The following is a 26,741-nucleotide window of genomic DNA, read 5'->3' on the forward strand; positions in this document are numbered from 1 at the left end:
CTACAACTGTTGGAGGCTTAACTGAGTCTCAGATGGTGTGTTGCAGCATTTGCGGACAAAATAGCGATAAGCAGCAACTTTTTTCTTCCTTGAAGCAGTGTTATCAATAGAGAGTACCATTTTGCCTGGTTCTTTTGATGTGTATGAGTTATGGATTGCTTCTTCTGAGGCTTCAATCTGCCTTGGCTTCTCAACTGCTATGATGTAGCTACCTTCTGCTATTGGGACATACTCAGCACTGTATTCCAAGTCCCAGCCTCCAACCACAATGTCCCATGTGATAGTGGCACCACTCTAACCATTCAATAGCAAGTAATTAACAACAAAATATTTTCCATATGTACCAAATCATAAGACTTTTGGCTTAGATCATGCTTTTGACTTGAAAATCCAAAACCATAAAGACAATAAATTTTTTTTTTTTTTCTAAAGAAGAAACCATTATAATCTTTCATAAGGAAGAGTACAATGGGGTGAATTGTTACCTCAATTCCTTCTATTTGGATGTTCACTTTCTCTCCTCCTTTAACTGTAAACTCAGATGCTGGTTTTGGGGGACCATTCTGTAAATCGTTTGGCCGACTCAGTCCTCCATATCGAGCAGGAATGTCCTCAGGCCTTATAAATCTGAACAGAAGACAACAAAACCTCCTCAAATTTCAAATACAAAAAGTGAAATTGTGGGGTAAGGGGGATTTTGTTTGATATGTGGCATTGTAACACAATGAAATCCAAGGAAAGACAACTTTAATTAAAATAAAAATACAAATCAACATAAAAATATAAGGCAGATAAGAAGCTCAGCTATTTTGAAATCCTTTCATAGATTAACATTAACAGGAAGAACCCAAATCAAAATTTTCTAATATTGTTTATTTGTGCACAGGAGAACATAAAAGCTATTGAACCATTGGACTTACTTGTAGAGTGTATCTGCAGCATTTCCTTCCTTAGAAATCACAAACTTGCTCTTAGTTCTTTGGGTCAGAAATGGACTGAACATTGAATACAACATACTGAAGTACCAGGGTACATTGATGAAAATCTGAAAGCAATAAAATGAGAAAAGAACACAGTAAAATTCCTTATCAAACCAAAGTTTGTGTATGATATGACATTGATAACAAACAAACAACCAACCAACTCCAATTTACAACAGATTCCTTTTTTCAAATAAAAACAAAAAAAAAATAAAATAACAGAATAAGGTCTTTTAAGGTACCTTACGAGCAACCATTTCAGGATAGTTGTCTTGGAACAGAGAGAGGATCTGATTAGAAACAAGCCTGAGCTCTTTCTTAGGCATGTCTTTAAGGTCTGTAACCTGAATGAGAGAATTGACCCCACCAGGCTTGAAATGGAGAAGGTTGATTCCTCTCTCAAGAACTTGAACCCTCCACCTCAAGAACTTCTTCAGCTTCTCTTCATCACCAAAAATCCTCTCATACATGTCCTTGTCTCTGAACACCCCATAAGCATTGTAGCACACAGGGTGCCCCTCTCTATCATAGCCTTGCGTATAAGAAACAACACCTTCAAGCTCTTTGAACCCCAATTCTTCATCGACAACGTTGTCAGCACCAAACTCACTCCTCCAAGACAAGCACTTGAGAAGCATGTTGAAAGCATCGTTAACCCTGAAGTCCCTAGCTCTGAGGAACTTCAAGAGCAACACATCAGCTCTATCATCACCACCAAGCAAAGGAACACCCCACATGGAAATGTGGTTCGATTCAGAAGCCACGAGCTTGTCCTTGAGCTCTTGCAGTGCTTTCTTCTCCGAAGATTTTAGGTGGGACACGAAGTATGTGTCTTCTTTGAAGGAAGGGGTGATGAAGGTGGCAGCTTCCATCAAGGTGGTGACTATGCTCTTCTTGTATGGCTTAGGAGAAACTTCTGGAAGGTCATGGAAGGGTGTGTTGGTGGCGGTGGTGTTGAGGATGGACATGGGAGAGGGAAAGGGAGATGTTGAGGTATCCATTGGTGATGAATGGGGTTTTTGAGTGAGACCCAGATGGAATCTCTGCATGAAAATGGAAAATGCAGGTTGATTTGAAGGTGGGGTTGTTGATTCTCTGCGAAAGCAGAGAGCTTTTTTAAGTCTCTCGCTAGTGTATGTATGTGTTAGGGAGAGGAGAGAGAAAGTAAAAGTGGAAAGAAACAAGAACAGAAATAGAAGAAGGCGAAAAACAACAACGACCAAGAAAAACAAAAAAAACACAAGGTTGTTTTTTATTTTTTTTATGGTTTGTAAAAAAGGTTGGATGTTTATTAGTGGGGAGAAGTGTGTATCATTTTGAATGAACACAAAGTTATGTCATTTCAAATGAGAGAAAAAGATAACGTGAGAAAATTTTTAAATGTGTGGGTTCCATTTTTTTATGATAGTGAAAGAATAAAAGATATGTCATTTAGAATGACACGCTTTTTTTCCTTATTAATTAGTAGGTAATAAAATTATCTACTATTTAATTAAATTACCTATACATATAAAAATATGTAGGGCCATATTAAATCATGTGAAAAAAAGAGATAAAAAAAAATATAAATACTATATATATTTTTATTTTTATGTATACAAGACATAAAATTATAGGTATAGATGTTCAGTTTGTTCTTCTTTGTATGGACTTCAAGTTCAGTTCAAGTTCTAAGGTGTGAAAGCAAATTTGAAAGGGTGAAGAGAGTCAGAGAGAGAGAGAGAGAGAGCACGCGCTGTTTTGAACTTTTGAAACACAGTATGAATTGTTTAAGAGAAATGGGAACACTGAAAGTGACCTTGGAGAAGTTTTATGGTGCACCCATCTTAGTTATATTTTATTAAATGAATGAATTTGATTGAGGAAAGAGAAGTAGCTGAAGATGTTAATGTTAAGATTTAAATTAATAAATTGTAAATGCATCCTTGACAAAATTTACTAATTTTGTGGATAAACACTATGCAAACTTTGGCGATGTGACACTGGAAAGGCCTTGATTGTATTTCTTTTCCCTTTTGAACTATTTCATCACAATTATTTACCTAATCTGAATAGAAACACCGACTGGTTCAGATTTTAATCTTTAATCATTTTGATATGAAATTATAGAGTATTCTCAATTAAAATAATTTAAGCTAAGCGCTCATAAAAAAAATGCTGGAATAGTCAAACATTACTTTTCAGGAGATGTTTGGTAAGATAGTTTTTTTTTTAGATCGCTGGAAAAGTGTAGGTGAGTATTTAATAATATCATGTTTGATACAAATTTGAAAAAAATTAATCCAGTAAAATAAGTTGCATAGAATTTGTCATTTGTGACTTTGTCTGCATTTTGTGATAAAAATTACTATTTCAAAATACTACTTCTAATGTGGTATTTTGGGATTACCAGCTAAGTGAAGAAATGAGTGTCTATCAAATAATTTTTTTTAACTTTCCTTCCAAACTCGTAAAATTTAATCTCATATTTTCAGTAATATTTCGACCTATTAAATAATTTTTTTTAACTTTTCTACCAAATTTACTTTCACATCATATGTCTAGTAATTGTATTTTTCTAATAAATTTTTTTTTTCCTCCAGCAATCGTCCCTGAAAATCATATATCTTTTGATTCCTTATATTTTTATTCCTTTTAGCTTCTTGAATTCCCATGAATTAAGGGTATGTTTAAGTTTTATTTTTAAAAATAGTATTTTAATTTTAAAAAAAACAAAAAAAACTTATTTGGTAAGCTCTATTTTATAAAATTTATAACTTTTTTAAATCAAATTTAGAAAATATATTTAAGTTTTTTTATTTTGACTTTTAATTTTTAAAATGAAAAAAATACCAAAAATACCTATTTCATTAATTATTCTACAAAATAATTTTAAGAAAAAAAAATAGAATACAATCAAACATGCCCTTAAATATGTAGATTTGTTCTGAATTTCAAAATTGCTTGCAGTATGTACTTCACCTCACCATCGTATACGACTTAAAAATGCAAATTTTAACTACTATAGAAACATATTATTACATGTGACTTTTAAGGGTTCAACACTGCATCCATCCTTCACAAAGCGGTACACCATTAAACTACACTCATTCAACAATTTTGTTTTCTCAATTAATTTGATAGAATTTGGATTATTGCTTTTGGCTGTGTAATTTTATTTTATTTTTATTTACAAACTAAATTTCATTCAAACAGAAATTTAACAACATTTATACTCCCAATAAAATGAAAAAAAATCTATTAAGAATAAGAGAATGATAAAATCTTTATCCAAAATTAATTCATGATTTATAATTGAGTATTATAAGAGTTATGTTGTAGAAAAAATGATTCTGTAATGTAATAGAAATTTATTTTGAGTGTCGTAATTTTTTTTTTTTGCTTCAAAAAGTGTGGGCCCCACAAAATATTGTGTGTAGAAAATTTTCTTATGTCCTGTTAAATGATAAATACAAAATCCCTAATTAATTAATTTCAGAGTCTATTGACTATTAAAGACAACATGTGTACTTCATTATGAAGACCCATACACAACATATTGCAGTATGCAAAGAGTATATAAGGGTATCCATGAAAAAAAACTTTGGAATCAAATTTTTTTTTGTATCCATGAAAAAAAACTTTGGAATCAAATTTTTTTTTTTTTAAATTTTTGTTCCTAGGAACAGAAATAGATAAAAAATTCATTTGGTAACATCAATTTACTTTTTTGTTCCTGGGATGAACCAGATTAATTTTTGTGCTGGAAAAAAAAAAGAATAAAAAAATTCTGTTTTTTTGTTCTCGGACACAATATAAGAAACACTTATTTCTCTCAATCACTCTCCACTACTATCATTATTATCATCACCATCATCATCCCGACACGACCACCGCCACAATCGTCACCGTCGTCAATGTACTACCAATGTCGTCGTCACCACTACCATGACAATGTCACTGTTACAATCACCACCGCTACCATGACGATGCCATCGCCACCACCTCCATCCATCGCCCACCACTACTAGAGGTGGCAAAGTGGGCGACCCGCCCCGCCATCAACCCTCCAAAAAAAGAGCCAGCCCGCCCTGCCCCGCCTCGTTTGGCGGATTGAGCGGGTTGGCCTGCCAACCCGAGCCTATTTTACACTGACCCGCCCCGGTCCGCCTATGTCCTCTATCAACCCGCCAAAAAATGAGCATGTCCCGTCCCATTTAGCTGGTTGGGCGGGTTGGCCCGCCACCACCACCACGACGCCACCACCACCACCGCCACCACGACGCCACCACTGTCACCAACCACCACCACCACGCTATTGCCACCGCCACAGTCACCGTCACCAACAACCACCACCACCACCGCTGCCAACCACCACCATCATCACTGCCATCTCCATCACCACCACCACCATCGTCATCACTATCACCACTATTATGCCATCACCATCGCTACCATTACCACCACCACTATGTCGCCACCATTACCACCACTATCGCTGCCGTCACCACCACCACCACGCCCCACCACTTCCACCATTGCCGGCGCCACCATTACCGCCGCCGCCACCACCACCACCACCACACCATATGGAAAGAAAAGTGATGATCCGAAAAAAAAATTATGCTTATAGGAATTATTTTTATTGTATTATTTGTTGGGTTATCAAACGCAATTCTCATTCTCAAAATAAAAATAGAACATTTTATCAATCATATTTTTGTTCTCAGAAACTATTCTAAGACATAGAAATAGAAAAGAATTGTTTCTTTTCAGAAAGAGTGCCAAAGAATAGAATAGTTGTCATGCACACCCTTAAAGAATTATAATTACCTAAAAGTTATTGGTCTAGTGATGATACAACTAAACTTTAAGATTTGATCTACTCAAAAGATAATAATTTGATTTTTAAGAGTCGCAAATTTTGGAGAAGGTAAAAAGATATAAATCCAAAATTGAATTAGGTGGTCTTGTTAGAACATCAGACATTGATTTGTATTTTAAAAAAATATTTAATTATATAATGTTAAAACAGGTTTAAAATAATTAATGAGAAATATATTTTTCTTATTGCATGAGATAATTTTTATAAGATAAATTTATCTAATCTACACATTTTTTTTGTGATACATGAGAAAATTTTGTCTCATAGAAACATATTTTTCATAATTAAAACTTAAAAGTTAAAACTGCATAACTACCATAACATGGGGCTAAGAAACTGCAAAGTAAACTCTTCAACTGTATCTCAAAGGTGGGTAATTTTTTTAGAAGTAAAAACTACCCCGAAAAGAAAAACAAAATTAGGGGAACTGCTGCTGAAAAACAAGAATAACAATTAGAAAAGCTCAATAATGATGAAAAACTTACGGATTAAATTTTATTGTATAATTAAATTTCTTATATGTAAAATAAATAATAAAATAAAAAATAAAAAATCAAAGGGACAACCTAAAATAACATCCTCCCGGTGACCTTCTTTTTCGGCTCGGCAACAAGTTAGATATTTTGATTGTTTAGAATGCACTTAAATAACATTCTCCCAGTTACCTTTTCTTACATGATTAAATTTTGTTAATTGTTTGAGTGCAATTTGAATGAGGAGATATTTTTTTATTGAGGAAACATAATTAATGAGAAAATAGTAGGAAATTGAGTTTGATGGAAAATTTTAAAAAAAAGATGTTTGGTTCATCGAAATATTACCGGAAAAATTTATGTAAATTTGTAAAGTCTATGTTTGGTTGAATATAAAATAGTGATGAGAAAATTGGTTGAATTGACCAAAACACTCCCATTATCAATATTTTTTAAACAAACCATTACATAAAAATGAGAGTCCAACATCAATAACTTGATTTCCTTAATATCACTTCCTTACCTATCCTAAAATACCACACCCAAAGTGGTATTTGTGAATAGTTAGTTTGAGCAAAAAAAACACAAATCTAATTGCTTAGGCTTTCTATTTAGCTAGTCTTTTTTTTTTTTTTCCAAAACTTGAATCAAACATGATCTTTTTCAATACCCACTCACGTTTCCCGATCAAACTCAAATAAAAACCTATAACAAACACACCTAAGGGCACAAGTAGATTATGGTAAACACAAGATCTTGGGAGGCCATTATTAAGAAGAAAAAAATTGCATATAAATTCAAAGAAAAACGTGGAGGGAGGGGGCCATAGCATCCCTCAAGGTACACGACACTGTCCTGAAGACAATGACTTTCATGTGGGTAAGGTTTTGCCCTAATTGATAGGGAACTTGCTTTATAGTAGAAAAACATTACTTTTTTTTTTTCTTCATTTGTATTTTGAAAGTGTGAATTTTTTTGAAGAAAAATAAATTTAACAAAAATATCTTAACAAAATATCGCGTAACAATGGCATAGCCCATATAAGCTTTGCAGACCATGCCTGTTAACAAACCACAAAGGACAGAAAACCTATGTTTGTCATGCATGTTAGGTGAACAATTTTACCCCAATAATTTGGATGATATGATATGGCTATATCAATTTAGTAGATAGAGGATATATCACTTTCAAGTGGAAATTATTCATCAAGGATTGATGTATTCACTCCTGGATATTGAAATTTGAAAGTGATTGGCCATGGCTTTATAGCCTGTATTGTCAATTGTCAACTTCCCTCTCTGAAACTATAACAAGCCCAAGAGTGGTCACATATGTACCTGCATATATATGCAATGTTCATACGTGCATGAACTATCCTTCTTGATAGGACTACCAAAGTAAGTTCATGGGCCACTGTTTGATGCAGTTTTGGCCTGACCAAATATGAATGAGATATTGAAGGTTTTGACGTTTCCTTGCTTGAAAGCATGAAGCATTGTAATTATTACAAAGGCAGAGAATCTCTCAACAATTTCCCGTGTGGGGAATTGAGAAAATAGCATGGTCGAGTGCTTCAAATTTGTGACTTTTGTACACGCTAAGGGAAATTAAATAAAAGTTTAAGAATTTTGATCCAAATCAAAGGAAAATGCTAGTTTTCCTACAAAGTTTTTTGTATAAAGATTCATTCAACTATAAAAGTTAGATGTCTATTTTTTCCCCTCTAAAAATAACATTATTATATTTCCAAGCTAGTTTTTTAGTCTCATTATTATTAGTTTTTTTGGAATAGAGCTGGGGTGCCTGTTTGTCTTGGTTACAAGTTTCCCTTTTTATGCTTGATATCACTTATATGCTGATTATTGGGTGAATATTAACTTCTATGCCCATTATTGGACGAATAAGCTTTTTGGGTATGTAATCTGAACTGTTTTCTCTGCTTATGTTCTCTTCTGCTAAGTGATTCTAAGGCAAAGTATACATTTCCTTTTATAGTTTTATTAACCATATGATCACACTTTCTAAAGTTTTATATATGAGAATTTTTTTCATTAAACATGAGATAGCTATCTCATGGTATGAGATATCAAAATTCGCATTATCTTTTTTTTTTAACAAGTGATGGACTCCACTACTTATTGTATTTATGATATAAGAGATGTTATCTTATGTGACATGAGAAAAAAAAAGTCATTTATATATTATTGTTATTAATAAGGGTTTTATATTTCTCATGTAACATAAATTTTTTTTTTTCCTTACACACCCTATTATTTTCGTGTTTATATGAATCTCACGTATAACTTTTTCTAATATACGACTATCATATGACTTTTGTCTATATTGCGTAAGAAGACCCATCTTGTGTAATACAAGGAGTATAAAACTCTATTATTAAAAGCAAGAAGAGGGACCGCTTGTTTTCTTTTTCTTATGTACCACATATCTAATAAAGCAAAAAACTGATAAAAGAACAAATAATTGAGACAGTTGCCTAAAGAAAAAGGCATATGGTGGCAGTAAAGGTACAAGCTTCAGGTAAATGATTTCATTTTGAGGAGATAACTGTACCGTAAGGGTACTATCTTAATCAGAGAGGCAGGTTCAGAGACAACCTGTTGAAGACTCTTCCAAGTTCCAAGACTATAAGGCGTACAGCTTCTGCACAATCACAACAGATTTGAAATTACTGTTCTGAAGCATTAAAAGGTTAAGAATATCCATAATTCCGGAGGAAAATCCTAACCTAGAAGCAAAACGGAAAGTTCACAAACCTGTTAATTTGTTAAACACACATACCCATATTTGCTTTAAAAGTTTAGAGCTAACTAATGATACTATGAACAATTTTGCAAGTGCAAAATGTTCACATTAAATAAACAAAAAACAAAGGAAATTTTGGTTTTAAAGTTGAGTTCCAATGTTCACAATCAATAAGCTTTTCGAGGTAGTGGATGGCGTGAAAATTTCATAGTTTGTTGATTGATAAAACCTAGCCACAGCAACAGACGATCAACATTATACCGTAGCCAACTCCACTTATTCTCTCATTCCAACAAGACAACATGTGCTTTTGTTTAAGCAGGGCCAAGTTGGACATTAAAATACCAGAGTCTTTAAATTAGGTTTCACGAGTGTGTAATAGAAGGAACAGACCCTAGTTGTTTAAATCTCTTCTTCTTCTTTTCTGTGATTAAGGGAAATTGATGCAATCATCCAATTAAGTATTGAAATGAAGGGATAAGTTATTCTAACTACCATTTTTTCTGTCTACCTTTGCCTACCACTTTAAAACATCATTAGATCAGAATCTTAACTAACATTTATCTTTCTCTCTCTTCTTGAGATTCTGATCTAACGGTGTTGGAGGGTAGTAGACAAAGGTAGGCAGAAAAAATAGTAGGTAGAATAACCTATCCCTGAAATGAATATATCATAAGAATACTATGTGCTTCCTTTCTTTTCTCTCAGTATAACCAGATGCATACTTTTGTCTCCATCTAAGAGGCCAATAGGTATAGCATTAGTAGCAAATTTTACCAACCAGTTCAATTAGATTTGCATATTCGAGCTATTAACCCTGCAAGATCAAAAGGTCCGAATAAATGTGCAATATCCTTATCATTATCATTGGGATGTAGAGCATTTTGCATGCATGTCATTTCACATTACTTAAAAAAAAAAACTTGAAATAAAAGAACGAGATAATCCTAGCACGTTTGTTAGTTATTGTCCCACCAAAAAAAAAATTCTAAAATTTCGATTGCTTTGTTTAGTATTTGTTGTAAGCAATGATACTTGTGATATTTTTGTATTGTTACTCTTGAACTTGGGCCTTTTTTCTGTTGTTGGTGGATCAAAATTGTGGCTATTTAATACAAGTTGTTGATGGATTGAACTCAGTATAGAAGATTTCATCTCATAGCTTCATTGTTGGAGGTTGTCCTAGGGCTTTTGTGAGAAAACTAGCTTTTGATACATGTACTGCTGATTCTGTACAAAACTGTTGTGGTTGCTTTCGTTCCAGCAGGATCACAGCTCTCTCCGTTGCTTATCTCAAATTCGCATACTCTCTTTCCACTTTGTTTCAAATTACACATTTGATCAAAATATGCATTGTTATATGGTAAAATCCAGATGTTTACCACTGGTCATCCTTGTTTAATGCTCCTCCTTGATATTGTTCAAACTTCAAAGCCTTATTAATGCTGTACAGTGTAGATCACTGAGACAAATACCAATTTTATGCTATAGTTTTACAGTACAAACCGAATTCCATTTGCTTCTTCCCTGACTTACTTCATTGTGCATGTCCTGTCCCTCATAAATGGTATACAAGGTTGGATCTTCTGTATGGGAGTGCTTCTTCACTTTGCTGTGTAACTTGTCAAGAATCCTCCATGTCACACAATCAGGACTCAGTCCATTCCTTTTCATCTCTCTAACAATTTGGTAAGCTTCATTTTTCAAACCTAGATTGCACGCACAGTTGATCAGAATATTGTAACTAAATATATTTGGAGAGACCCCAGAATCTACCAATTCATACAAGAAATGACAAGCTTCACTAAATTTGCCAGAGCGGCAGAGCCCTTTCAGAATTGTTGCATAAACAAAATTGTCATGAATCCCCGAAGGCCATATAACATTGTGCCAAAAACTCTTTGCCTCTTCTATTTGGTCAGATTCACATAGACCTTCTATAATCACTGTATAAGTGGTACTATCTTCAGTAATGTCATCAGTTATCATGCTATTAAAAACCCTTAATGCATCATTCGGTCTCTTTAGTTTGAATAAGCCTCGTAGAAGAGCATTATATGTCACAACACCAGGCCTTAAACCATTTTCAGGCATCACTCTATGAAATATATCAAGGGCTTCACTGACTTTTGCAGCATCCAATAGACCAGAAATTACTGTAGTGAAGGTCACCACATCAGGTGCAGAAAATTTACCCATCAACATGTCATGCAAAACTTTTAAAGCTTCATCGATCCTCCCCATCTTGCAAAAACCATTGATAACCGTGTTGAGGGTAATCACATCAGCCTCACACTGGCTCTCAAGCATAAACACAAGTACGTTTAAAAGTTCTGTAGGATTGTTCACAAGACACAGAGCTCTTAAGTAGATGTTGTAAATCCTAGTCTTGTCAACACCTTCCTTACGTAACATGAGTTTTAGAACTTCCCTTGCCTTGTCTACATCCAGCACTTGGCAAAGAGCTTCCACTAATACCTTATAAGTATGCTCAGATAGCAAGAAACCAAATTCAGCTCCTTCCTCTAACAACTGATAAGCCCTCATACAATCACCATCCTTGCTAAGCCCATGTATGATATAATTATATGAAACATCACTCGGAACAAAACCTCTCTTCCTCATTACATAAACAATCCTAGCTGCCCCATGATACCTTCCAACTTGGCAAAGTGAATCCATCATTTGGCCATAAGCAACCTCCTCAGACAAACTACTCCCACATGGCAACTCTTCTGCAATCCTAAACACTTCATTGAAAAACCCTTCCCTACACAAAGAATCAACCAAATTTGCAAAGGCCGCAGTCTTAACTGCAGGGTCCGTTTCCACATCCATCCTCTCCCATAACTGGCACATCAGTTCCCTCCCACCTTCCAAATCCCTCTCCCGAAGAACGCCTCGAATTAAAACACTGTATGTCATAGAATTCGGCGCCACGCCACTCTCAAGCATTTCATCAAACACCTTCCGTGCATCTCTGATTCCACCAACCAAGCAATACCCATTAATGATAGTGGTGTAGGAAACAACATTCGGACAATGCCCACGATTTTTCATGTCAAAAAACAACCTGTGAGCATCACCGGGTCGACAAAACCCGCAAAACTGATCCATCAAACGGTTATAGTTAACCAAAGAGGGAACGAAACCAGGCTTGGCACCGATCAAGAAACAAACAACACCCCATGTTTTGTGTGGGGTTCGAGAACCCAGCAGGCGAGCGAGAAGCACGTTGCAGGTTCGCTCGTCGGGGACGCCACCAGAAGCGAGGAAGAGGGAGAAGCGTTGATGGGCTTCGGAGAAACGGTTGGAATCGCAGAGAGAGTGGACGATGCTGGTGATGCCGTGTTGAGAGAGAGATGAAGCGGTGGTAGTTGATAATCGAAGGGAGAGTGCAATCAAGGATTTTGGTTTGTGGGGAATGAGAAAGGTGAGTGCTTGCATTGCAACCAGCTCGTTAAGCTTCTGTTGTGTGCATATTGCTAAATGCATTTGCAATGCTCGACCTTGATACATAACAAAAATCAATTTCTTGTTGTCGAAAAAGTTGATATAGATGCTAGAACCTTAACTGCTGTAAAATCGAAATATGAGAAAGCAAAACTTGAGAAATTAATAAGGATAAAGAAGGTTTAGGAATTAGCTTGCAACAAATCGTGTTGGGAGTTGTGGGGATCCTCAAAATGGGCTGAAGGAGCCAAAGAAAACTGATTCAGACTTACACCCCAACGGGCTTATCCAAGACATGTCAAGCCCTATCAAAGACATATCTTTATAGGGGTCAATGACCCATTTCATGCAATTTTTTTTTTTTTTAAAAGAAAAATTCTTAACAATTATTTTCAAACATGTATAATTCCCATTAATGGTGTTGTTTTTCTCCTGTTGCAAGGAAAACAACACCCTTCCCACTAATACATTGATTGTGGTGATTTCTTATTATTTTTTGTTTTTTTTTTTGTTTTAAGCTAGTGGCACCCACAAGTTTTTATTAGTGCAGGAATGGATATAATTTTTTCTACAACACAACATTGATAATTCCCATTAATTTAATACAGTGAGTCCCCACCCATTTCATGCAAGAATAGTCCCGTACATTCCCATAAAAGACTGTCACATATTGCAAACCTTTTAAGGTCTCTTCTTAAGTAATGTGGGACTTGAAGCTATGATAACCACCTAAAATAATTCCAAGTTTGGAATTGATCATTGATAAACCGTTAGTTTATAAGATTTTTAAAGCATGAATTAGTTTAATTTGTGTGATTAAATGGATAGAAAAGAGGGTTAATGTCCTAGAAAGTCATAAATACAAATTCTGGAAGCTTTGTTGAAAATTTATATTGTTCTTGTAGGAAAATGAAGCTCAATGAAGCAAAAGAGAGAAGGAAGAAGATTCTGAAGAATGGAAAAATTCTAAGTGTTGGGCGCTAAAACGTCCAAAGTAAACGTTTTAGCGCCTTGCTGTTCAAAAAGATGCGGGTCTTGAGCGCTAAAATGATCAATTCAAGCATTTTTGCCCCGATGACAGTTAAAAGTGGTTAGGCATCTGTCAAGTTGAGCGTTAAAACGTCCAACAATGAGAGTTTTAGCGCCCATGTCAGTTTTTGGATGTAATTCAGTTAGAATTTCTAAACTATATAGGAGCAAAGGGCCTTCGTTCTCTAATATATCTATTCTAATCTGACTTTTCTCATCACACTAGGAGAGGGGAGATCAGATCAGATCTTTCATAGATCTGATTTGACTCCTCATTCTCTCTGAATTTCCAAATTCTTTAGGATTAGTTCTTGTATTAATTAGTTCATTCTATGTAATTGTACTTGAAGATTGAAGACTCAACTATCATGACAATGGAGTTTGATCTTTCTTCTTCTCTTATTTATTCTTTAATTATGTCTGAGTAGAGTCCTTTGTAGTCTGATTCAATGGAACTCAAGTGTGAATTTGTGAATGGTTAATTAGATATTTTGTTTATCTTTTATGTGATTGTATGAAGTTGTCTTGATCAATTCTTTATGTTAAAGGAATAGTGTAGAACAGACATGTTTACATTGTTTTTATATTTGACAACTTCAGCATCAGTGTTCTAGTAGTCAAGACATTGATGTTAGGATTCTGATGTGATCTTAAGATCTTAGTAATTAACATATATATATTAAGAAGGGAATCACCAAGGGATTGGGGTTTCTGATTAATGTATCAATCAGGATAGTAAGACATTACATCTTGATGATAAGAAAAATGTTGATCAACATCACATAGTAGATAATTCATTATGAAAATTGGTTCATCCATAAATTCATGCTTGAGGGAAATTGACATCTGACTACTTATTTAAATTATAATAACATTTTATTTGTTTTATCAAATCTTAATTCAATTCAATTTCTGGTGACAAGAAATCAATGCAATTTATGATTTTTTGGTTGATTCAACTTAAATATTTATGGTTAGTAAGTGCTTGAACACAAATCGTCGTGGAAGTGATCTCTACTTGATCATTTTATTACTTGTGTGACTAGTACACTTTCTAAGTCAACAACAATCACCAAGACTTAAAGTCTTATAATGTAAGGCAAATGTAGACCATATATATAATAACTACTCTTCAATTGAGATTATAATGACTTTTGCAATAGAACCACAACCGCAAGCTCCCAATTATGTGTAATTCGTTTTTTTTTTGTTTTTCATCGCTCTTACACTCAGCTTTTCCATTATTTAGATTGCACTTCACGGGACACGTATGAATTCCCCCCCTCCCCACTTTTTTTCTCTCTTCCAAAGTCACTAGCATCCCATGAGTTTTGAACGAGTAGCTCTTTCTACTCTGAGAATAAAACTTTTAGTAAATCTTCTGACCATACTTTTCATGTTGTTCTAACTTCTAAACAATTTTCATTGCAGAAGCTAGCCCTTCATTCAGAATTGATCAATTCAAGACACCATATATAAGACACATGATATGTATAATTGCCCTGATAAATTATTTTCAATGGCAAAGAACAGAGAGTAGAATAAATTATTTTATATATTATTCAATTTTTCATATCAACCACAACATACCGCATACAAATAAGAGTTAAAGAGAGAGAGAGATAAAGGTGGTTTTTAACATCTCTTTTCTCAAGACCAGAACATCATAAGAGAGTGAATGCTTCCTATGGCCTCAAAAGAGGAAAATAAGAAACAAACAAACCAAAATAAATAAAAGCAAGATAAGTCTCCTGTATATATATATAGTATATAGCATGCATCTTCATTCATCAATAGTGCAAAACATAAACATTGTACTCAACTATAGAATCCTTTGTTTTTGGTGAGAACCAATGAGTTCTAAGTTGAGCATAACCCCTAGCAAAACGAAAAAGCCCACTACCACCAATCACAGGCATCTCCCTAACCTTGTTGAAGATCGGGTTCCTCCCAAAAATAGTGATGGTACTTCCATTATACTTCCCTTCCACGATGGCAAAATTCATAACCATGAGCAAATCCATCTCACTCTGTGATGTAGAAGCAAAGAACCCCTGAGCTTTCCCCACCAATTTTGAGCTCAATTGGGGTCCCAGGGTCAAAGGGTTCTCAATCATGTTCACGAAACCAAAGCCTGTTGTTGAGTTCAATGGTGGTGGAACAACCAAAACAGAAGAAGGGTTTCTTCCACTCACTATATCATGCCAATAGAACTTGAAATGGCTTAGCTTTTCTTGCTTGTCCAAACCCAACATTTTGTGGTCTAGTGGACGCATAAAATCATCACTTTCATATGCTGTGATTGATATAAAGGTAGTGCATGAGAGGAAGAGGAAGAGGAATTGAGTAAACATGGTTGGTTGCTGGTGATGGAGGAAGTTCCTATGTTGATCAGCCATAACCAAAATGAGGTGTGGAGAGAAGGTATTGGATTTTGGAAATGGAAACACAACTACTTATAATGACACCAATTTAACATTTAACATGGCAGGGAACCAAAATATTATTAGCGGTTGGCATAATTGTTCAGTGTGGTTCATACTTCACAATTAGATGACAATTCTTGTCCCAAAACTTTGGCTTTTATTATTATCATATCGGTTCATTTTTTCTAATATTATTTTATAAAATTTGTCTATTATTTACTGAAATGACATTATTTTAACGTGAAAATTATGGTGTATTCGTAATTTTAATTTATTCCATGTTATAATAATTTTTATCATTCTAATTTTTTAATTTTTCAACCCCAGAATAATATCATTTCATTGAACATTAGAGAATATTTTCTAAAGTAATTTTACTTTATTTTTTTTAGGTAAACAATATACTTTATTCCCTTATTATATATATAAAATGATATTTTTTTAATAATAATAGACTATTAATCCTAATAGTTAACCCCTCCCTAAAAAATATTTATAATAACTAATCCCTCCTATTAGTCTTGATAATATTTATTGATCTTTAATTTTTGTCTTCCATCATAAAAATTCTAGGGTTTGTCACTGGGTAGGGAAGCAGCCTCGGTAGGATGTAGGGGCAGCACCAACTGACACCATGGAAGTTTGGTATTGTTATGGTCTTATGGACCTCGATTTTATTTCACTTTTTCAATAGTTTTGAGCTTAGGCTCATGAATAATTATTATTATTTAAGGTTTATAAGCTTATTTATGGTGCCTGTTTGGAATATCTTTTTTTAGCTTCTCTTTTCCTTATAAGCAGATAAGCCAAACAAATTTTTATAAAAGCACTTATTATAAAAAGAGCTATTTTTTGTAATGAAGAAAAAAGCTAAAAGCTCACAAGAATAACTTTTTTTAAAGATTTATGTCAGCTTTTTTGACTCCTCATATATTTTACAGTTTTATTCTTATTCTAAATTTGTATTTATAAAATTTATCATTTACTATAATAATTCATTCTAATCAAGGTTGAACCCATGAGGGGCTAGGGTGGGCTACTTCCCCCTATAAGCCATATATATAAAGATTTATGTCAGCTTTTTTTTGACTCCTCATATATTTTACAATTTTATCCTTATTTTAAATTTGTATTTATAAAATTTATCATTTACAATAATAATTCATTCTAATCAAGGGCGAACCCATGAGGGGCTAGGGTGCCCTATATATATATATATATATATATATATAATTTATCTATTTAAAGTTTATTTAAAAAATTTAACAAAATATAATTAAATAAATAATGAACATAATATAAATTATTAAATTATATTAAGTTATATTATAATTGTTTCTTTAGAATTTTTAGTATAGATTGAAGATTGTACGTATTAAACTAGTTCAAGCAGTTCAACCAATAATTTATTGGCTGAACCAATGATCCATTAATTCGGTACCTCAACAAAGTCGATGACCAATTCGAGTTTAAACAGTACTCCATAGTCGTGTTTTTATGTGACGCTAAGACTTATATGTAGGATACATCAACACACATGCATGAGATTTCTTAAAATGCTTAATTTGATTCGAAGCTAAAAGTCACTCATACCTACCTTCCAAAACCTAAAGTTCTTTAATCATTGCTCTCTTAATCTTCCATAACTTCATAAATCAGTTTTAATCATTTTAATGCCTCAAAAGGACATTATATATAGTGTTTTGCTTTCCTTGGGAGTGAGTAATTTATGTGTTATGACTTCATTATGAGCAGCGGCAAACTAATGTGGACAAGTGCAGACATAAATTTGAAGATACATTTTTTTTTTGAGTAAAGAAGAGATACATTTTTTAATTAATTAAAAATATAAGGAGTAATTTTAGTAGATGTACAAGAAGGTACACTGCTTATGTTTTAGTGTTTTTATATCATTCAGTTGATTACTATTTTTTTATGTTAAATTAAAATTTTCTTTTCTTTTCTTGTTTGGAGATTATATCCCTCATGTTATATAAATTAAATTTTTTATCATATTAAGAAAAAAACAAATTAATATTAAAGAAAGTGAGAGGGCACATTATTCAATAAATTGGTCTTATTTTTTTCTTAACATGACAAAAAATTTAGTTTATGTAACATGAGGATATAAACCCTTCTTGTCTATATTCTTTTATTTTTTAATGTATTTAAAACTTTGTTTTAAAAAAAATTTGGGGGGCAACACACCACTAAATGTGCAGATATAAATAAAATTTTCTGGTTATGAGTACTCGAATCCTAAGCTGATAATATGAGAGACTTGGTATAAGCTTATATAGATTTCAGTATAGTTTCTATTCTGCCTAGAGTTGGCAAAATGGGCTCAGCCCGCTGGGCCGACCCGCCCCGCCCGCCAAACGGAGCGGGGCGGGCTGAGTTTTTCAAATCTGCTGCCCGCCAAGCCCGCCTGAGCTGATTTTTTTTTTTAATTTCTAGTGTAAAATGTCACGGGCTTGGCAAACAGCCCGTCCCGCCCGCCCAAACAGGGCGGAGCGGGCTGAGATTTCTAGCCCACCTTCAAAGGCGGGGCGGGGCGGGACAGGCAGCTCGCTTTGTCATCTCTAAATTTCTATCGTTAATAACTAGTTTTTCTAGAAAAAAAAAATTAGAACAACTTTAAAATTAGTGAAATCTAATTAATAACGTTTCCAATTGCAAGTGATGCTATTAATCAAAGACGTATCGTGACTCCATAAGCCATTTTGAACTGTTATTGCAATATTCATATTTTCAAGGAAACATAAAAGATAAAATAACAGTACTACGTGGTGGTTAAGTTTGGTTAAATTGATTAGTTAATTAGCTAAGTCATATAATTAACTATAGATGCACATGTAATTAGTTTTAATTAATTGATAATCAGTTAATTCTACCTGTATCTAGGTCATTTTATAACTATTGTGTTATCCCTATTAGGACTTTTATCATTCCAATCCAAGTTGAATTGGTATTTTAGTCTTCCATTTCAATTCTAACAAATAACAATATTATTAATAACAATATTATTTTGGTGGTCACGTTTTCTCTTGGACGAATCTGAAATCATAAGTAAAAGGAAAATGGTGAGTATAAATACTCAGTAGGAAATTTAGCGGTTACAAAAAATTGGCTTAATAATTCCAATCGTGTTCATCACGGAAAATTCCTTGGCTGTTGATTATATACATATCGGTATGTATGTATATCTATATTTATACAAGCAAGTTGAATTTGAGTAAAACTCTAGCTAAACAAAATTGACAAATCCGGGACCAAAATGCTTAATATGGAAACTTATATGGAAACTTAAAAAAAAAATAGAATTAATTTCTCTCTAATTTTAAACCATAAAGCTTTTTTTTTTTTTTTTTTTGGTAACCAAACCATAAAGCTTTAAGGGGGCGTTTGGTTGAGGAGAAATTTTGTAAATACTAGGTAAATATAATTGATAGGGAAATGGTTGGAAAGTGAGTTAGATAGGAAAATGTAAAAAAAGTTGTTTGGTTGGAAAAACATTTACCGGAAAAATTAAGTGAATTTATAATGGTTATGTTTGGATCCAAGTAAAATTTAGATGGGAAAGAAGGTTGGAAGTTACCAAAATAACCCTCACTTGAATAGAATAGGGTAGTGTTTACTTATTCTTTCTCATTGGATCAGTCTAATCACTCTTGAGTTTCCAGGAAACAATTGTCAACATGGCAATTGCTGGTGCAATTGTTGGAGCAGCAGTGGGTGGTTGGATTAACGATGCTTATGGACGAAAGAAGGCCACCCTCTTAGCTGATGTGATCTTTGCTCTCGGAGCGATTCTCATGGCTGCTGCACCGGATCCTTATGTTCTCATAGTGGGACGTCTTTTGGTCGGTTTGGGTGTCGGCATAGCTTCTGTTACTGCTCCTGTGTATATTGCAGAAGCATCGCCATCTGAAATAAGGGGGTCATTAGTGAGCACAAATGTGCTCATGATAACTGGTGGACAGTTTATTTCCTATCTTGTGAACCTTGCTTTTACAGGGGTTAGTATTCCATGCTCTGCTGTTGAATTGGGTGTTGTCGATATCTTCCATTTTGAATCATCTCTCTATTCTTCTCAGAGGGTATAATGGGTGTGCAAAAATAACAAAAACAGTGGTTTACCCATCTTTGTGCAAAAAACCACCGAATGAAAATCTTTCTGAACAGTGTCGATAGATGGATATTCATGAGAAAATTGAAAAGCAAGGCAAATTGGATAGATGGCCTTTTTGATTGAATCTATTCAACCAAACATTGATTTTCTGAAATCCATGTTACATTTGCATAGGAAACTTGGCTTGCACCGTTAACCAAACAACACCTAAATTCATAACAAGCAATGTCATAATTCGTTAGCGCAAATTACCGAGGGAATTTTTTTTGTCTTTTCACAAATTTGTGTCATTTTAGTAGTTATAATAATGTACTACGAGTAGTATATAATTATAATATTAAAGTTATATTTTTTCTCTATTCAGAAGCTGTCTGTTGATATGAAAAAAGTAAAAAAAGTACAACTTTAATATTATAACTATGTTCTACCTGTAGTACATAGTTATAACTGTGAGAGTAAATATGCTAAGTTAGGCTAAATTTTGACTTAAATAGACCACGTTTGTGTAAAAAAAATTTAGATCTAGCCTAGCCTATTAGCCTGTGTAGACCCAAATTACAAGTCTAGTCTGACCTATATTTAAAAAATAAAAATTTTGGTCTAGGCCTGTTAGCCTGTTTAAGCCTATTAAACATTTCATAATTAAAAAAATATATACATAGGACTTAGAACATAAATGTAAAGGTGTATAGTATATAGCATTGCATGAGCTTAAGTCATTCAGATTATTGCATAATCAAAAAATGCGTAAAAACCTTAGTTCAATAGGTCAAAATTACATTGGAAGGTCCTTAACATGATCTGAGCACACAAACACATCTACATAGTCCAATTATATGTGTTACGGGTGTTCGCGGTCTGGATTGGATCGATTTTGGAATAAAAAATCATTTGATCCAATTCCTTCGGATTGATCATGTAATCATCCATTCTGTTTGGATTTTTTTCAAATTCAATCTAATCCAATCCAATTTTATTGTGTTGGATTGGACTGATTTTCGATTGTTTGAAAAGCCTAATATTTGTATGATGATTATTGTGCAAATAATATATCTTTTGTATGTATCGGCTCTGTAAAGTTTGTATGATGATTATTGTGCAATCTAGAAGTATCAATAAATGATAATCTTTTTTTTTTATAAACAATAAATGATCATCTAATTTTCAATATAGTATAACAAAAAGTTGAATTATCATCTTTTATCTCCAACCAAAAATTTACTATGTGGTGGCTTGAGATGCAGAGTAACCCAAATTTTCATCCTATAAAGGAGATGTTCTACAACAATAATCCATACAATAAAAATATATGATGTATCTTACCCAAAAGAAAAACATAACATAGATCAAGCACAACCTATTTTCTCCAACATGGTGGATTAATGGGTCTTGAGTTTAGAATTTTGCTATATGATTTTTGGGCTATGAGTAAGGAAAGGCCAAAGTAGGTAGAGGGTAAGGTTGAGGAATTATTAGATCAATTTAGATTGGATCCATTTTCACCAACCAAACCAAAAATCGATCCAATCCAAATTAAACTTTGCAATTTTTTTTAGTTTTCGGTTAATTCGGTTATCCATTTTTTAGTTTGGTCATTGCGATTTGGATCGATTGATGAACACCCCTAAGATGTGCTCACAAAATTGGAATCATCTTTGAATTAAAGGAAATGCAATTTTGACATTACATAAATAAAGAAAGCACGTTTTCATGGTTTGATCCCTCAAAAATTGGATAGAGACTTCCTTCAAGTGTTTTGAACCCACAAACACTTTTTTCAAATCCAATTACATATATCCAGTATGTTAAAATTGGTTAGGAATTGAAAGGAAGTGAGTTACACGTTCTTTTTTGTAACATGTGCTAGTTTACTAGGGGAAACCATGATATTTACTCGAGAAAATTATTTACTCGGGAAAAACATGGGATTTACTCGGGTAAACCTTGAAGAACAATTTACTCGGGGAAGGCTCAATATTTACTCCGGTAAACACTTTCCAGAAAGGTGATTAACGGTTATAAACGGCTAGTTTTTGTTGGAGATGCCACTATATATACTTGTTGCTACAATAATCAATGTTGGACCAACATACATCAATTATTGAATCATTATTACTCCTTCTAACTCATTATTGCTCATTGATTACACACTTTGATCATACATATTCTTGAGCTCAACTTTGATTTAAAGCTATACATCTATTAGTTCTTCAACTTGTATAATCTGTACTTTAAGAGTACTTAGAGATTGTTAAACACCTCTATTTGATTTCTTGAATTGCGAGGTGAATGAACCCTTTGTAATTGAGAGGTTACCAAATTTCTAAGCAAATTTGGATTGAAAGTTGTAAGGCACTAAGAGCCCAAAGTCTTGGAAGATTACAGTGGTTTATCAAGCACCCTTGAAGCTTTATAATAGTGAAAAAGATTGATCGAGCATCTTCAGTCTGGACGTAGGTCACAGTGGTAGTGACCGAACCACGATACATATAGTTTGCAATTTGCTTAACCTTGAACTCTTTACTTTTATCTTGAAATTGCATTTTTAGATTGTGTTTAATTATTCACTAGCTTATATTTATTGATTATACACTAGTACATACACACAGAATATTCCTTGTTAAATTATTTAATTTGAAAAATATTCTTTAAAACATCAAAGGAGACACTTTCCAAAAAGATTTTATAAAACTCAATTAACCTCCTCTTGAGTATTGAAGTCATTTGTCCAACAACAAACACTATTTTGGAAATATTCTACATTTAATGTATACATAATTATTAGAATAGAAATAGTTGTCAGTATAATTAGCTAGTTGTGTTAACATTCTGCATTGAATAAACTTAGTTGTCAGCATAATTATAGGATTAGAATGTATGATAGGTAGTAGATAGTTTACATATGAAACGAAGGGATACTTCCACTTTTTTCTATAATTTGGTGTAATTAATTAATTTGCCAACAAATTTTTCTATAATTTATTTATCTTTATCCCACACTATAACACTTCGCATAATTGAAATATATTATTAAGAGTTAAATTGTGGGTTGTAGGATTTAATTAGTGAAAATCCAGAGTCTTAGGTCAAAATACCCGCCAGGGGCAAAATGGTAAATTGACAGGTAAACAACCTTAACTTGTGAAATGTTAAAATTAGACTTTATTTGATGAAATTAATGATGAAATTGGATTCAGAACAAAATTTGGAGTGTATAAACACTTTTTGGAGAAAATGATGAATAGTGAAATTTATCGAGTAAAATATCGTGATATAATTTTACCGGAAAACTCAAAAATGAAATTATTGTTGTAGGATTGAATACATGTTATTAGAAGTATTTAGATCCAAGAAAATGACCCCTACAAGCTTTAACCCTAATATCTTTATGCACATGGATTTTTGGCAATGCATTTTTTTCATACTTAATTAAATTGATGATTTGGTTCATATAAAGTGGAGGGTGCACTCTAAAGGAAAAATTATAAAGTTATATTATTTGATTGGAAAATTGACAATTGAGATTATAATAAAATACATGTATAAAATAAATAAATAAGTACATGTATAAAAATTATGAAATTATTGCAAATTACCCCTTTAATTTTCTCATCGATAAAATTTATCACTTTTAAAAGTGAAATTTGTAGAATAATAATTTATCTGTATTTCTTCTACCTTAAAAGAGGTCATTATATACAAAGTTTAGAGGTTATAAAACATCCATAAATCAAGAAAGAAAATTACAAATAATCAGGAAATTGAAATTCCTAAAATCTCTCCACATAATGCTTACAATCTCTCCATGTAATAGAGCCCCTTTAATTGCTACATAAATTGGTCAATCAAATTAGAAATTAAATATTTCCATTTATAATAAAATATACAACTCGACATTTCCCCTCAAGTTGAAGTATAGATGTCAATCATGTCCAACTTGTCAATTCCATCATGAAAAACTCTTTCGAAAATAGCTTTAGTAAGTATATCAGCTAATAGATCTTTAGACTTAATGGCAATTATATAATATTTTGATCTAGCTTCTCCTTTATAAAATGTCGGTCAATTTCTAAATGTCTGGTTCGATCATGTTGTATAAGATTATTTGTTATTTTAATGGCATTCTTGTTATCACTGTGGAGATTCATTGGTTTGTCATAGAAAATTCTCAAGTCTTTTAATACGCTTTTGACCCACATTAGCTCATGAACTCATTCAGCCATACCCCGAAATTCAGGTTCTGCACTTAATCTTGCTACTACTTTTTTGTTTCTTTCTTTTTCAAGTAACTAAATTACCTTCCACGAAGGTGAAATAGCTTGATGTGAACTACCTTGTTGTTTGAGAACAATAATCCTCGGTTAGGGGCACCCTTTAAATACCTCAAAATTTGGTACACTGCACTCATATGATATATGCTTGGTTTGTGCGTAAAGCGACTTAAGACACTTACAGCATATGCCAATATTTGGCCTTGTATGTGACATGTATATCAGTCTTCCAACCAACATTTGGTACTGACCAATGTTTGCTAGCTTTTGATCTGGAAATATTCCAAGCATATGATTCATATCAATTAGTGTTTTTGTTGGCTTACACGTGAGCATTCTAGTCTCAATAAGGAGATATAGTACATATTTTCTTTGTGAAAGAAAAATACCTTGTTTTGATCTTGTTATCTCAATTCGCAAGAAGTATTTCAAGTCTCCCAAGTCTTTCATTTCAAATTCACTTGCTAGTTGCTTTTGTAAAAGTTTCATCTCATTTATGTTATCTCCTGTCAAGACCATGTCATCTACATAGACAATCAATACAGTCACTCTTCCTACTTTGTGCTTAATGAACAAGGTGTGGTCAACATTACTTTGTTTATATTTGCATCTTCGTACTACTTAAGAAAATCTCCTAAATCATACTATAAGGGATAGTTTAAGTCCGTATAAGGCTTTCTTCAGGTTACAAACTTTATTCTCACTCAAAGATCGTTGTTACTAGTGTTATCTCTATTAAACCTCTTCGAGATTTCCATTTAGGAATGCATTTTGTATATCAAATTGTCATAGTGACCAATCTCTATTTGCAACTATAAACATAATTATCCGGATTATATTGAGTTTAGCGATTGGTGCAAAGGTTTCTTGGTAGTCTACTCCATATCTTTGCATGTACCTTTTGCATGTACCCTTTGCCACCAATCTAGCTTTGTACCTATCAATGCTTCCATCTGCCTTTAGCTTTATAGTAAACAGACACACCTACATCCAATGGTTCTTTTTCCCTCTGGTAAGGGCACGAGTTCCCAAGTAGAGTTCCTTTGCAAGATTTCATCATTCATTTCCTTCTTCCAATTTGGATCCTCCAATGCATTTTACACATTACTAGGGACAAATATAATGGATAATTGATCAACAATAAGAGCATATGACTCTGACAACCTGTGATTAGACACATAGTTACTAATAGGATATTTAGCTTTAGTATTGGGTCAGGTTATACAGCTTATTTGGGACACCCTTATTAATCCTATGTGATCTTTTAAGAGTTATGTCACCAGAATCAATCATGGTTTTAGTAGGAATATCAGGAAACACAATGACATTCTGAGAGATATTTTCATTAAGAGGAGTAGGATTAGAAATTATCTCTATTGGGTTATGGTGGTCCCGAAGAGATCCTTCAGTTTTTGGTGTTAAAAAAGGTATTTCTACAGTTATTAGTGAGTCATATAGCATGATTTCAGCTTTCTACACACCTGTATGTGTTACCTCAGTTCCTTCTCCATTCAAGTTGGCTAATAAGTCTTGCTCATCATAACAACTCTCCCCTCGAAGAGGAGACCTAGAAACTCCCCTTGAATAATAAGGTTCAAATTTCCCAAAAGAGACATCTAGAGTGATATATAATTTTTGTTGTTGGGGATTATAACAGCGGTATACTTTTTGAACATCAGAGAAACCAACAAACACACACCTTTTAGCACATAGATCCAATTTGTCACGTAGTGCTTTAGGAATATGAACATAAACCATTCATGTAACCTAACACACGAGGCTCAAGATTAGGAATATGGGGAACTAAAAGTAGTGATTCAAACTTCTGTTGCAGAGCCACAAAGTTGAGAACATTAGAAGGGATACGATTAATCAGATAAGGATAACAAATGTTGAATCCCCTGGTGATTCAAACTCCATAAGTTGTTTATTCTTCTTTTCGACCAAACCATTTTGCTATAGTGTATAAGTACAAGAGGTCAGAAGTCTAATCCCATGGTGATTCAAGAAATGTGAAAAAGATTTATCTTTATATTCAATCCTATTATCAAACTGTAAAATTTGGATCCGATATTGAATTTGAGTTGCTACCATTAGGTGAAAGGTTTGGAAGGTTGTAAATACATCGCTTTTCTTATGCAACAAAGTGACCTATGCCATTCGAGTACATTTGTATAAATGTGACAAAATATTGAGTTTTAACTAGAGAAAGGACTGTAATCGGTTCCTAAACATCCGAGTGAACAACTTCAAAAGGAATTGAACTTTTATTACTACTAGAAAAATAGAAAATATATGATTTTGGTCAATTTACATGTATTACAATGGAAATCAACACTATTCAAAATAG

General features: G+C 33.3%; 3 protein-coding genes across 3 annotated transcripts; all 3 read right to left on the reverse strand.

Annotated features, from left to right (window-relative positions):
* Positions 1-1,981, reverse strand: LOC133305878 (patellin-6-like). The gene is made up of 4 exons (XM_061506121.1): positions 1,223-1,981; positions 921-1,045; positions 486-627; positions 1-294 (listed from the first exon to the last, which is right to left on the reverse strand). Exons 1-4 carry the CDS (start codon positions 1,979-1,981, stop codon positions 1-3), a joined length of 1,320 nt encoding a protein of 439 aa, XP_061362105.1.
* An 8,073-nt stretch (positions 1,982-10,054) lies between these two features.
* Positions 10,055-12,599, reverse strand: LOC133305879 (pentatricopeptide repeat-containing protein At3g18020). The gene has a single exon (XM_061506122.1). It carries the CDS (start codon positions 12,597-12,599, stop codon positions 10,566-10,568), a length of 2,034 nt encoding a protein of 677 aa, XP_061362106.1. The 3' UTR covers positions 10,055-10,565.
* Positions 12,600-15,185: 2,586 nt separating this feature from the next.
* LOC133305897 (dirigent protein 22-like) lies at positions 15,186-15,968 on the reverse strand. Its single transcript, XM_061506149.1, has one exon. The coding sequence runs from the start codon at positions 15,959-15,961 to the stop codon at positions 15,353-15,355; it is 609 nt and encodes a 202-aa protein (XP_061362133.1). The 5' UTR covers positions 15,962-15,968; the 3' UTR covers positions 15,186-15,352.
* Positions 15,969-26,741: the final 10,773 nt, after the last annotated feature.

The sequence above is a fragment of the Gastrolobium bilobum genome, unplaced genomic scaffold (genome assembly GCF_033153095.1).
Source record: "Gastrolobium bilobum isolate Gb01-03AN ecotype WA unplaced genomic scaffold, APGP_CSIRO_Gbil_v1 utg12810, whole genome shotgun sequence".
Classification (NCBI taxonomy): Eukaryota; Viridiplantae; Streptophyta; class Magnoliopsida; order Fabales; family Fabaceae; genus Gastrolobium; species Gastrolobium bilobum.

Bases quoted from the DNA above. Each gene is read 5' to 3' on its own strand.
- LOC133305878 (XM_061506121.1), bottom strand. From the start codon at position 1,981: ATGGATACCTCAACATCTCCCTTTCCCTCTCCCATGTCCATCCTCAAC. The intron at 1,046-1,222 runs GTACCTTAAAAG...TATTGCTTTCAG, and splicing joins CTGAAATGGTTGCTCGTAAG to ATTTTCATCAATGTACCCTG. The intron at 295-485 runs GTAACAATTCAC...TTGAATGGTTAG, and splicing joins TCCAAATAGAAGGAATTGAG to AGTGGTGCCACTATCACATG.
- LOC133305879 (XM_061506122.1), bottom strand. From the start codon at position 12,599: ATGTATCAAGGTCGAGCATTGCAAATGCATTTAGCAATATGCACACAA.
- LOC133305897 (XM_061506149.1), bottom strand. From the start codon at position 15,961: ATGGCTGATCAACATAGGAACTTCCTCCATCACCAGCAACCAACCATG.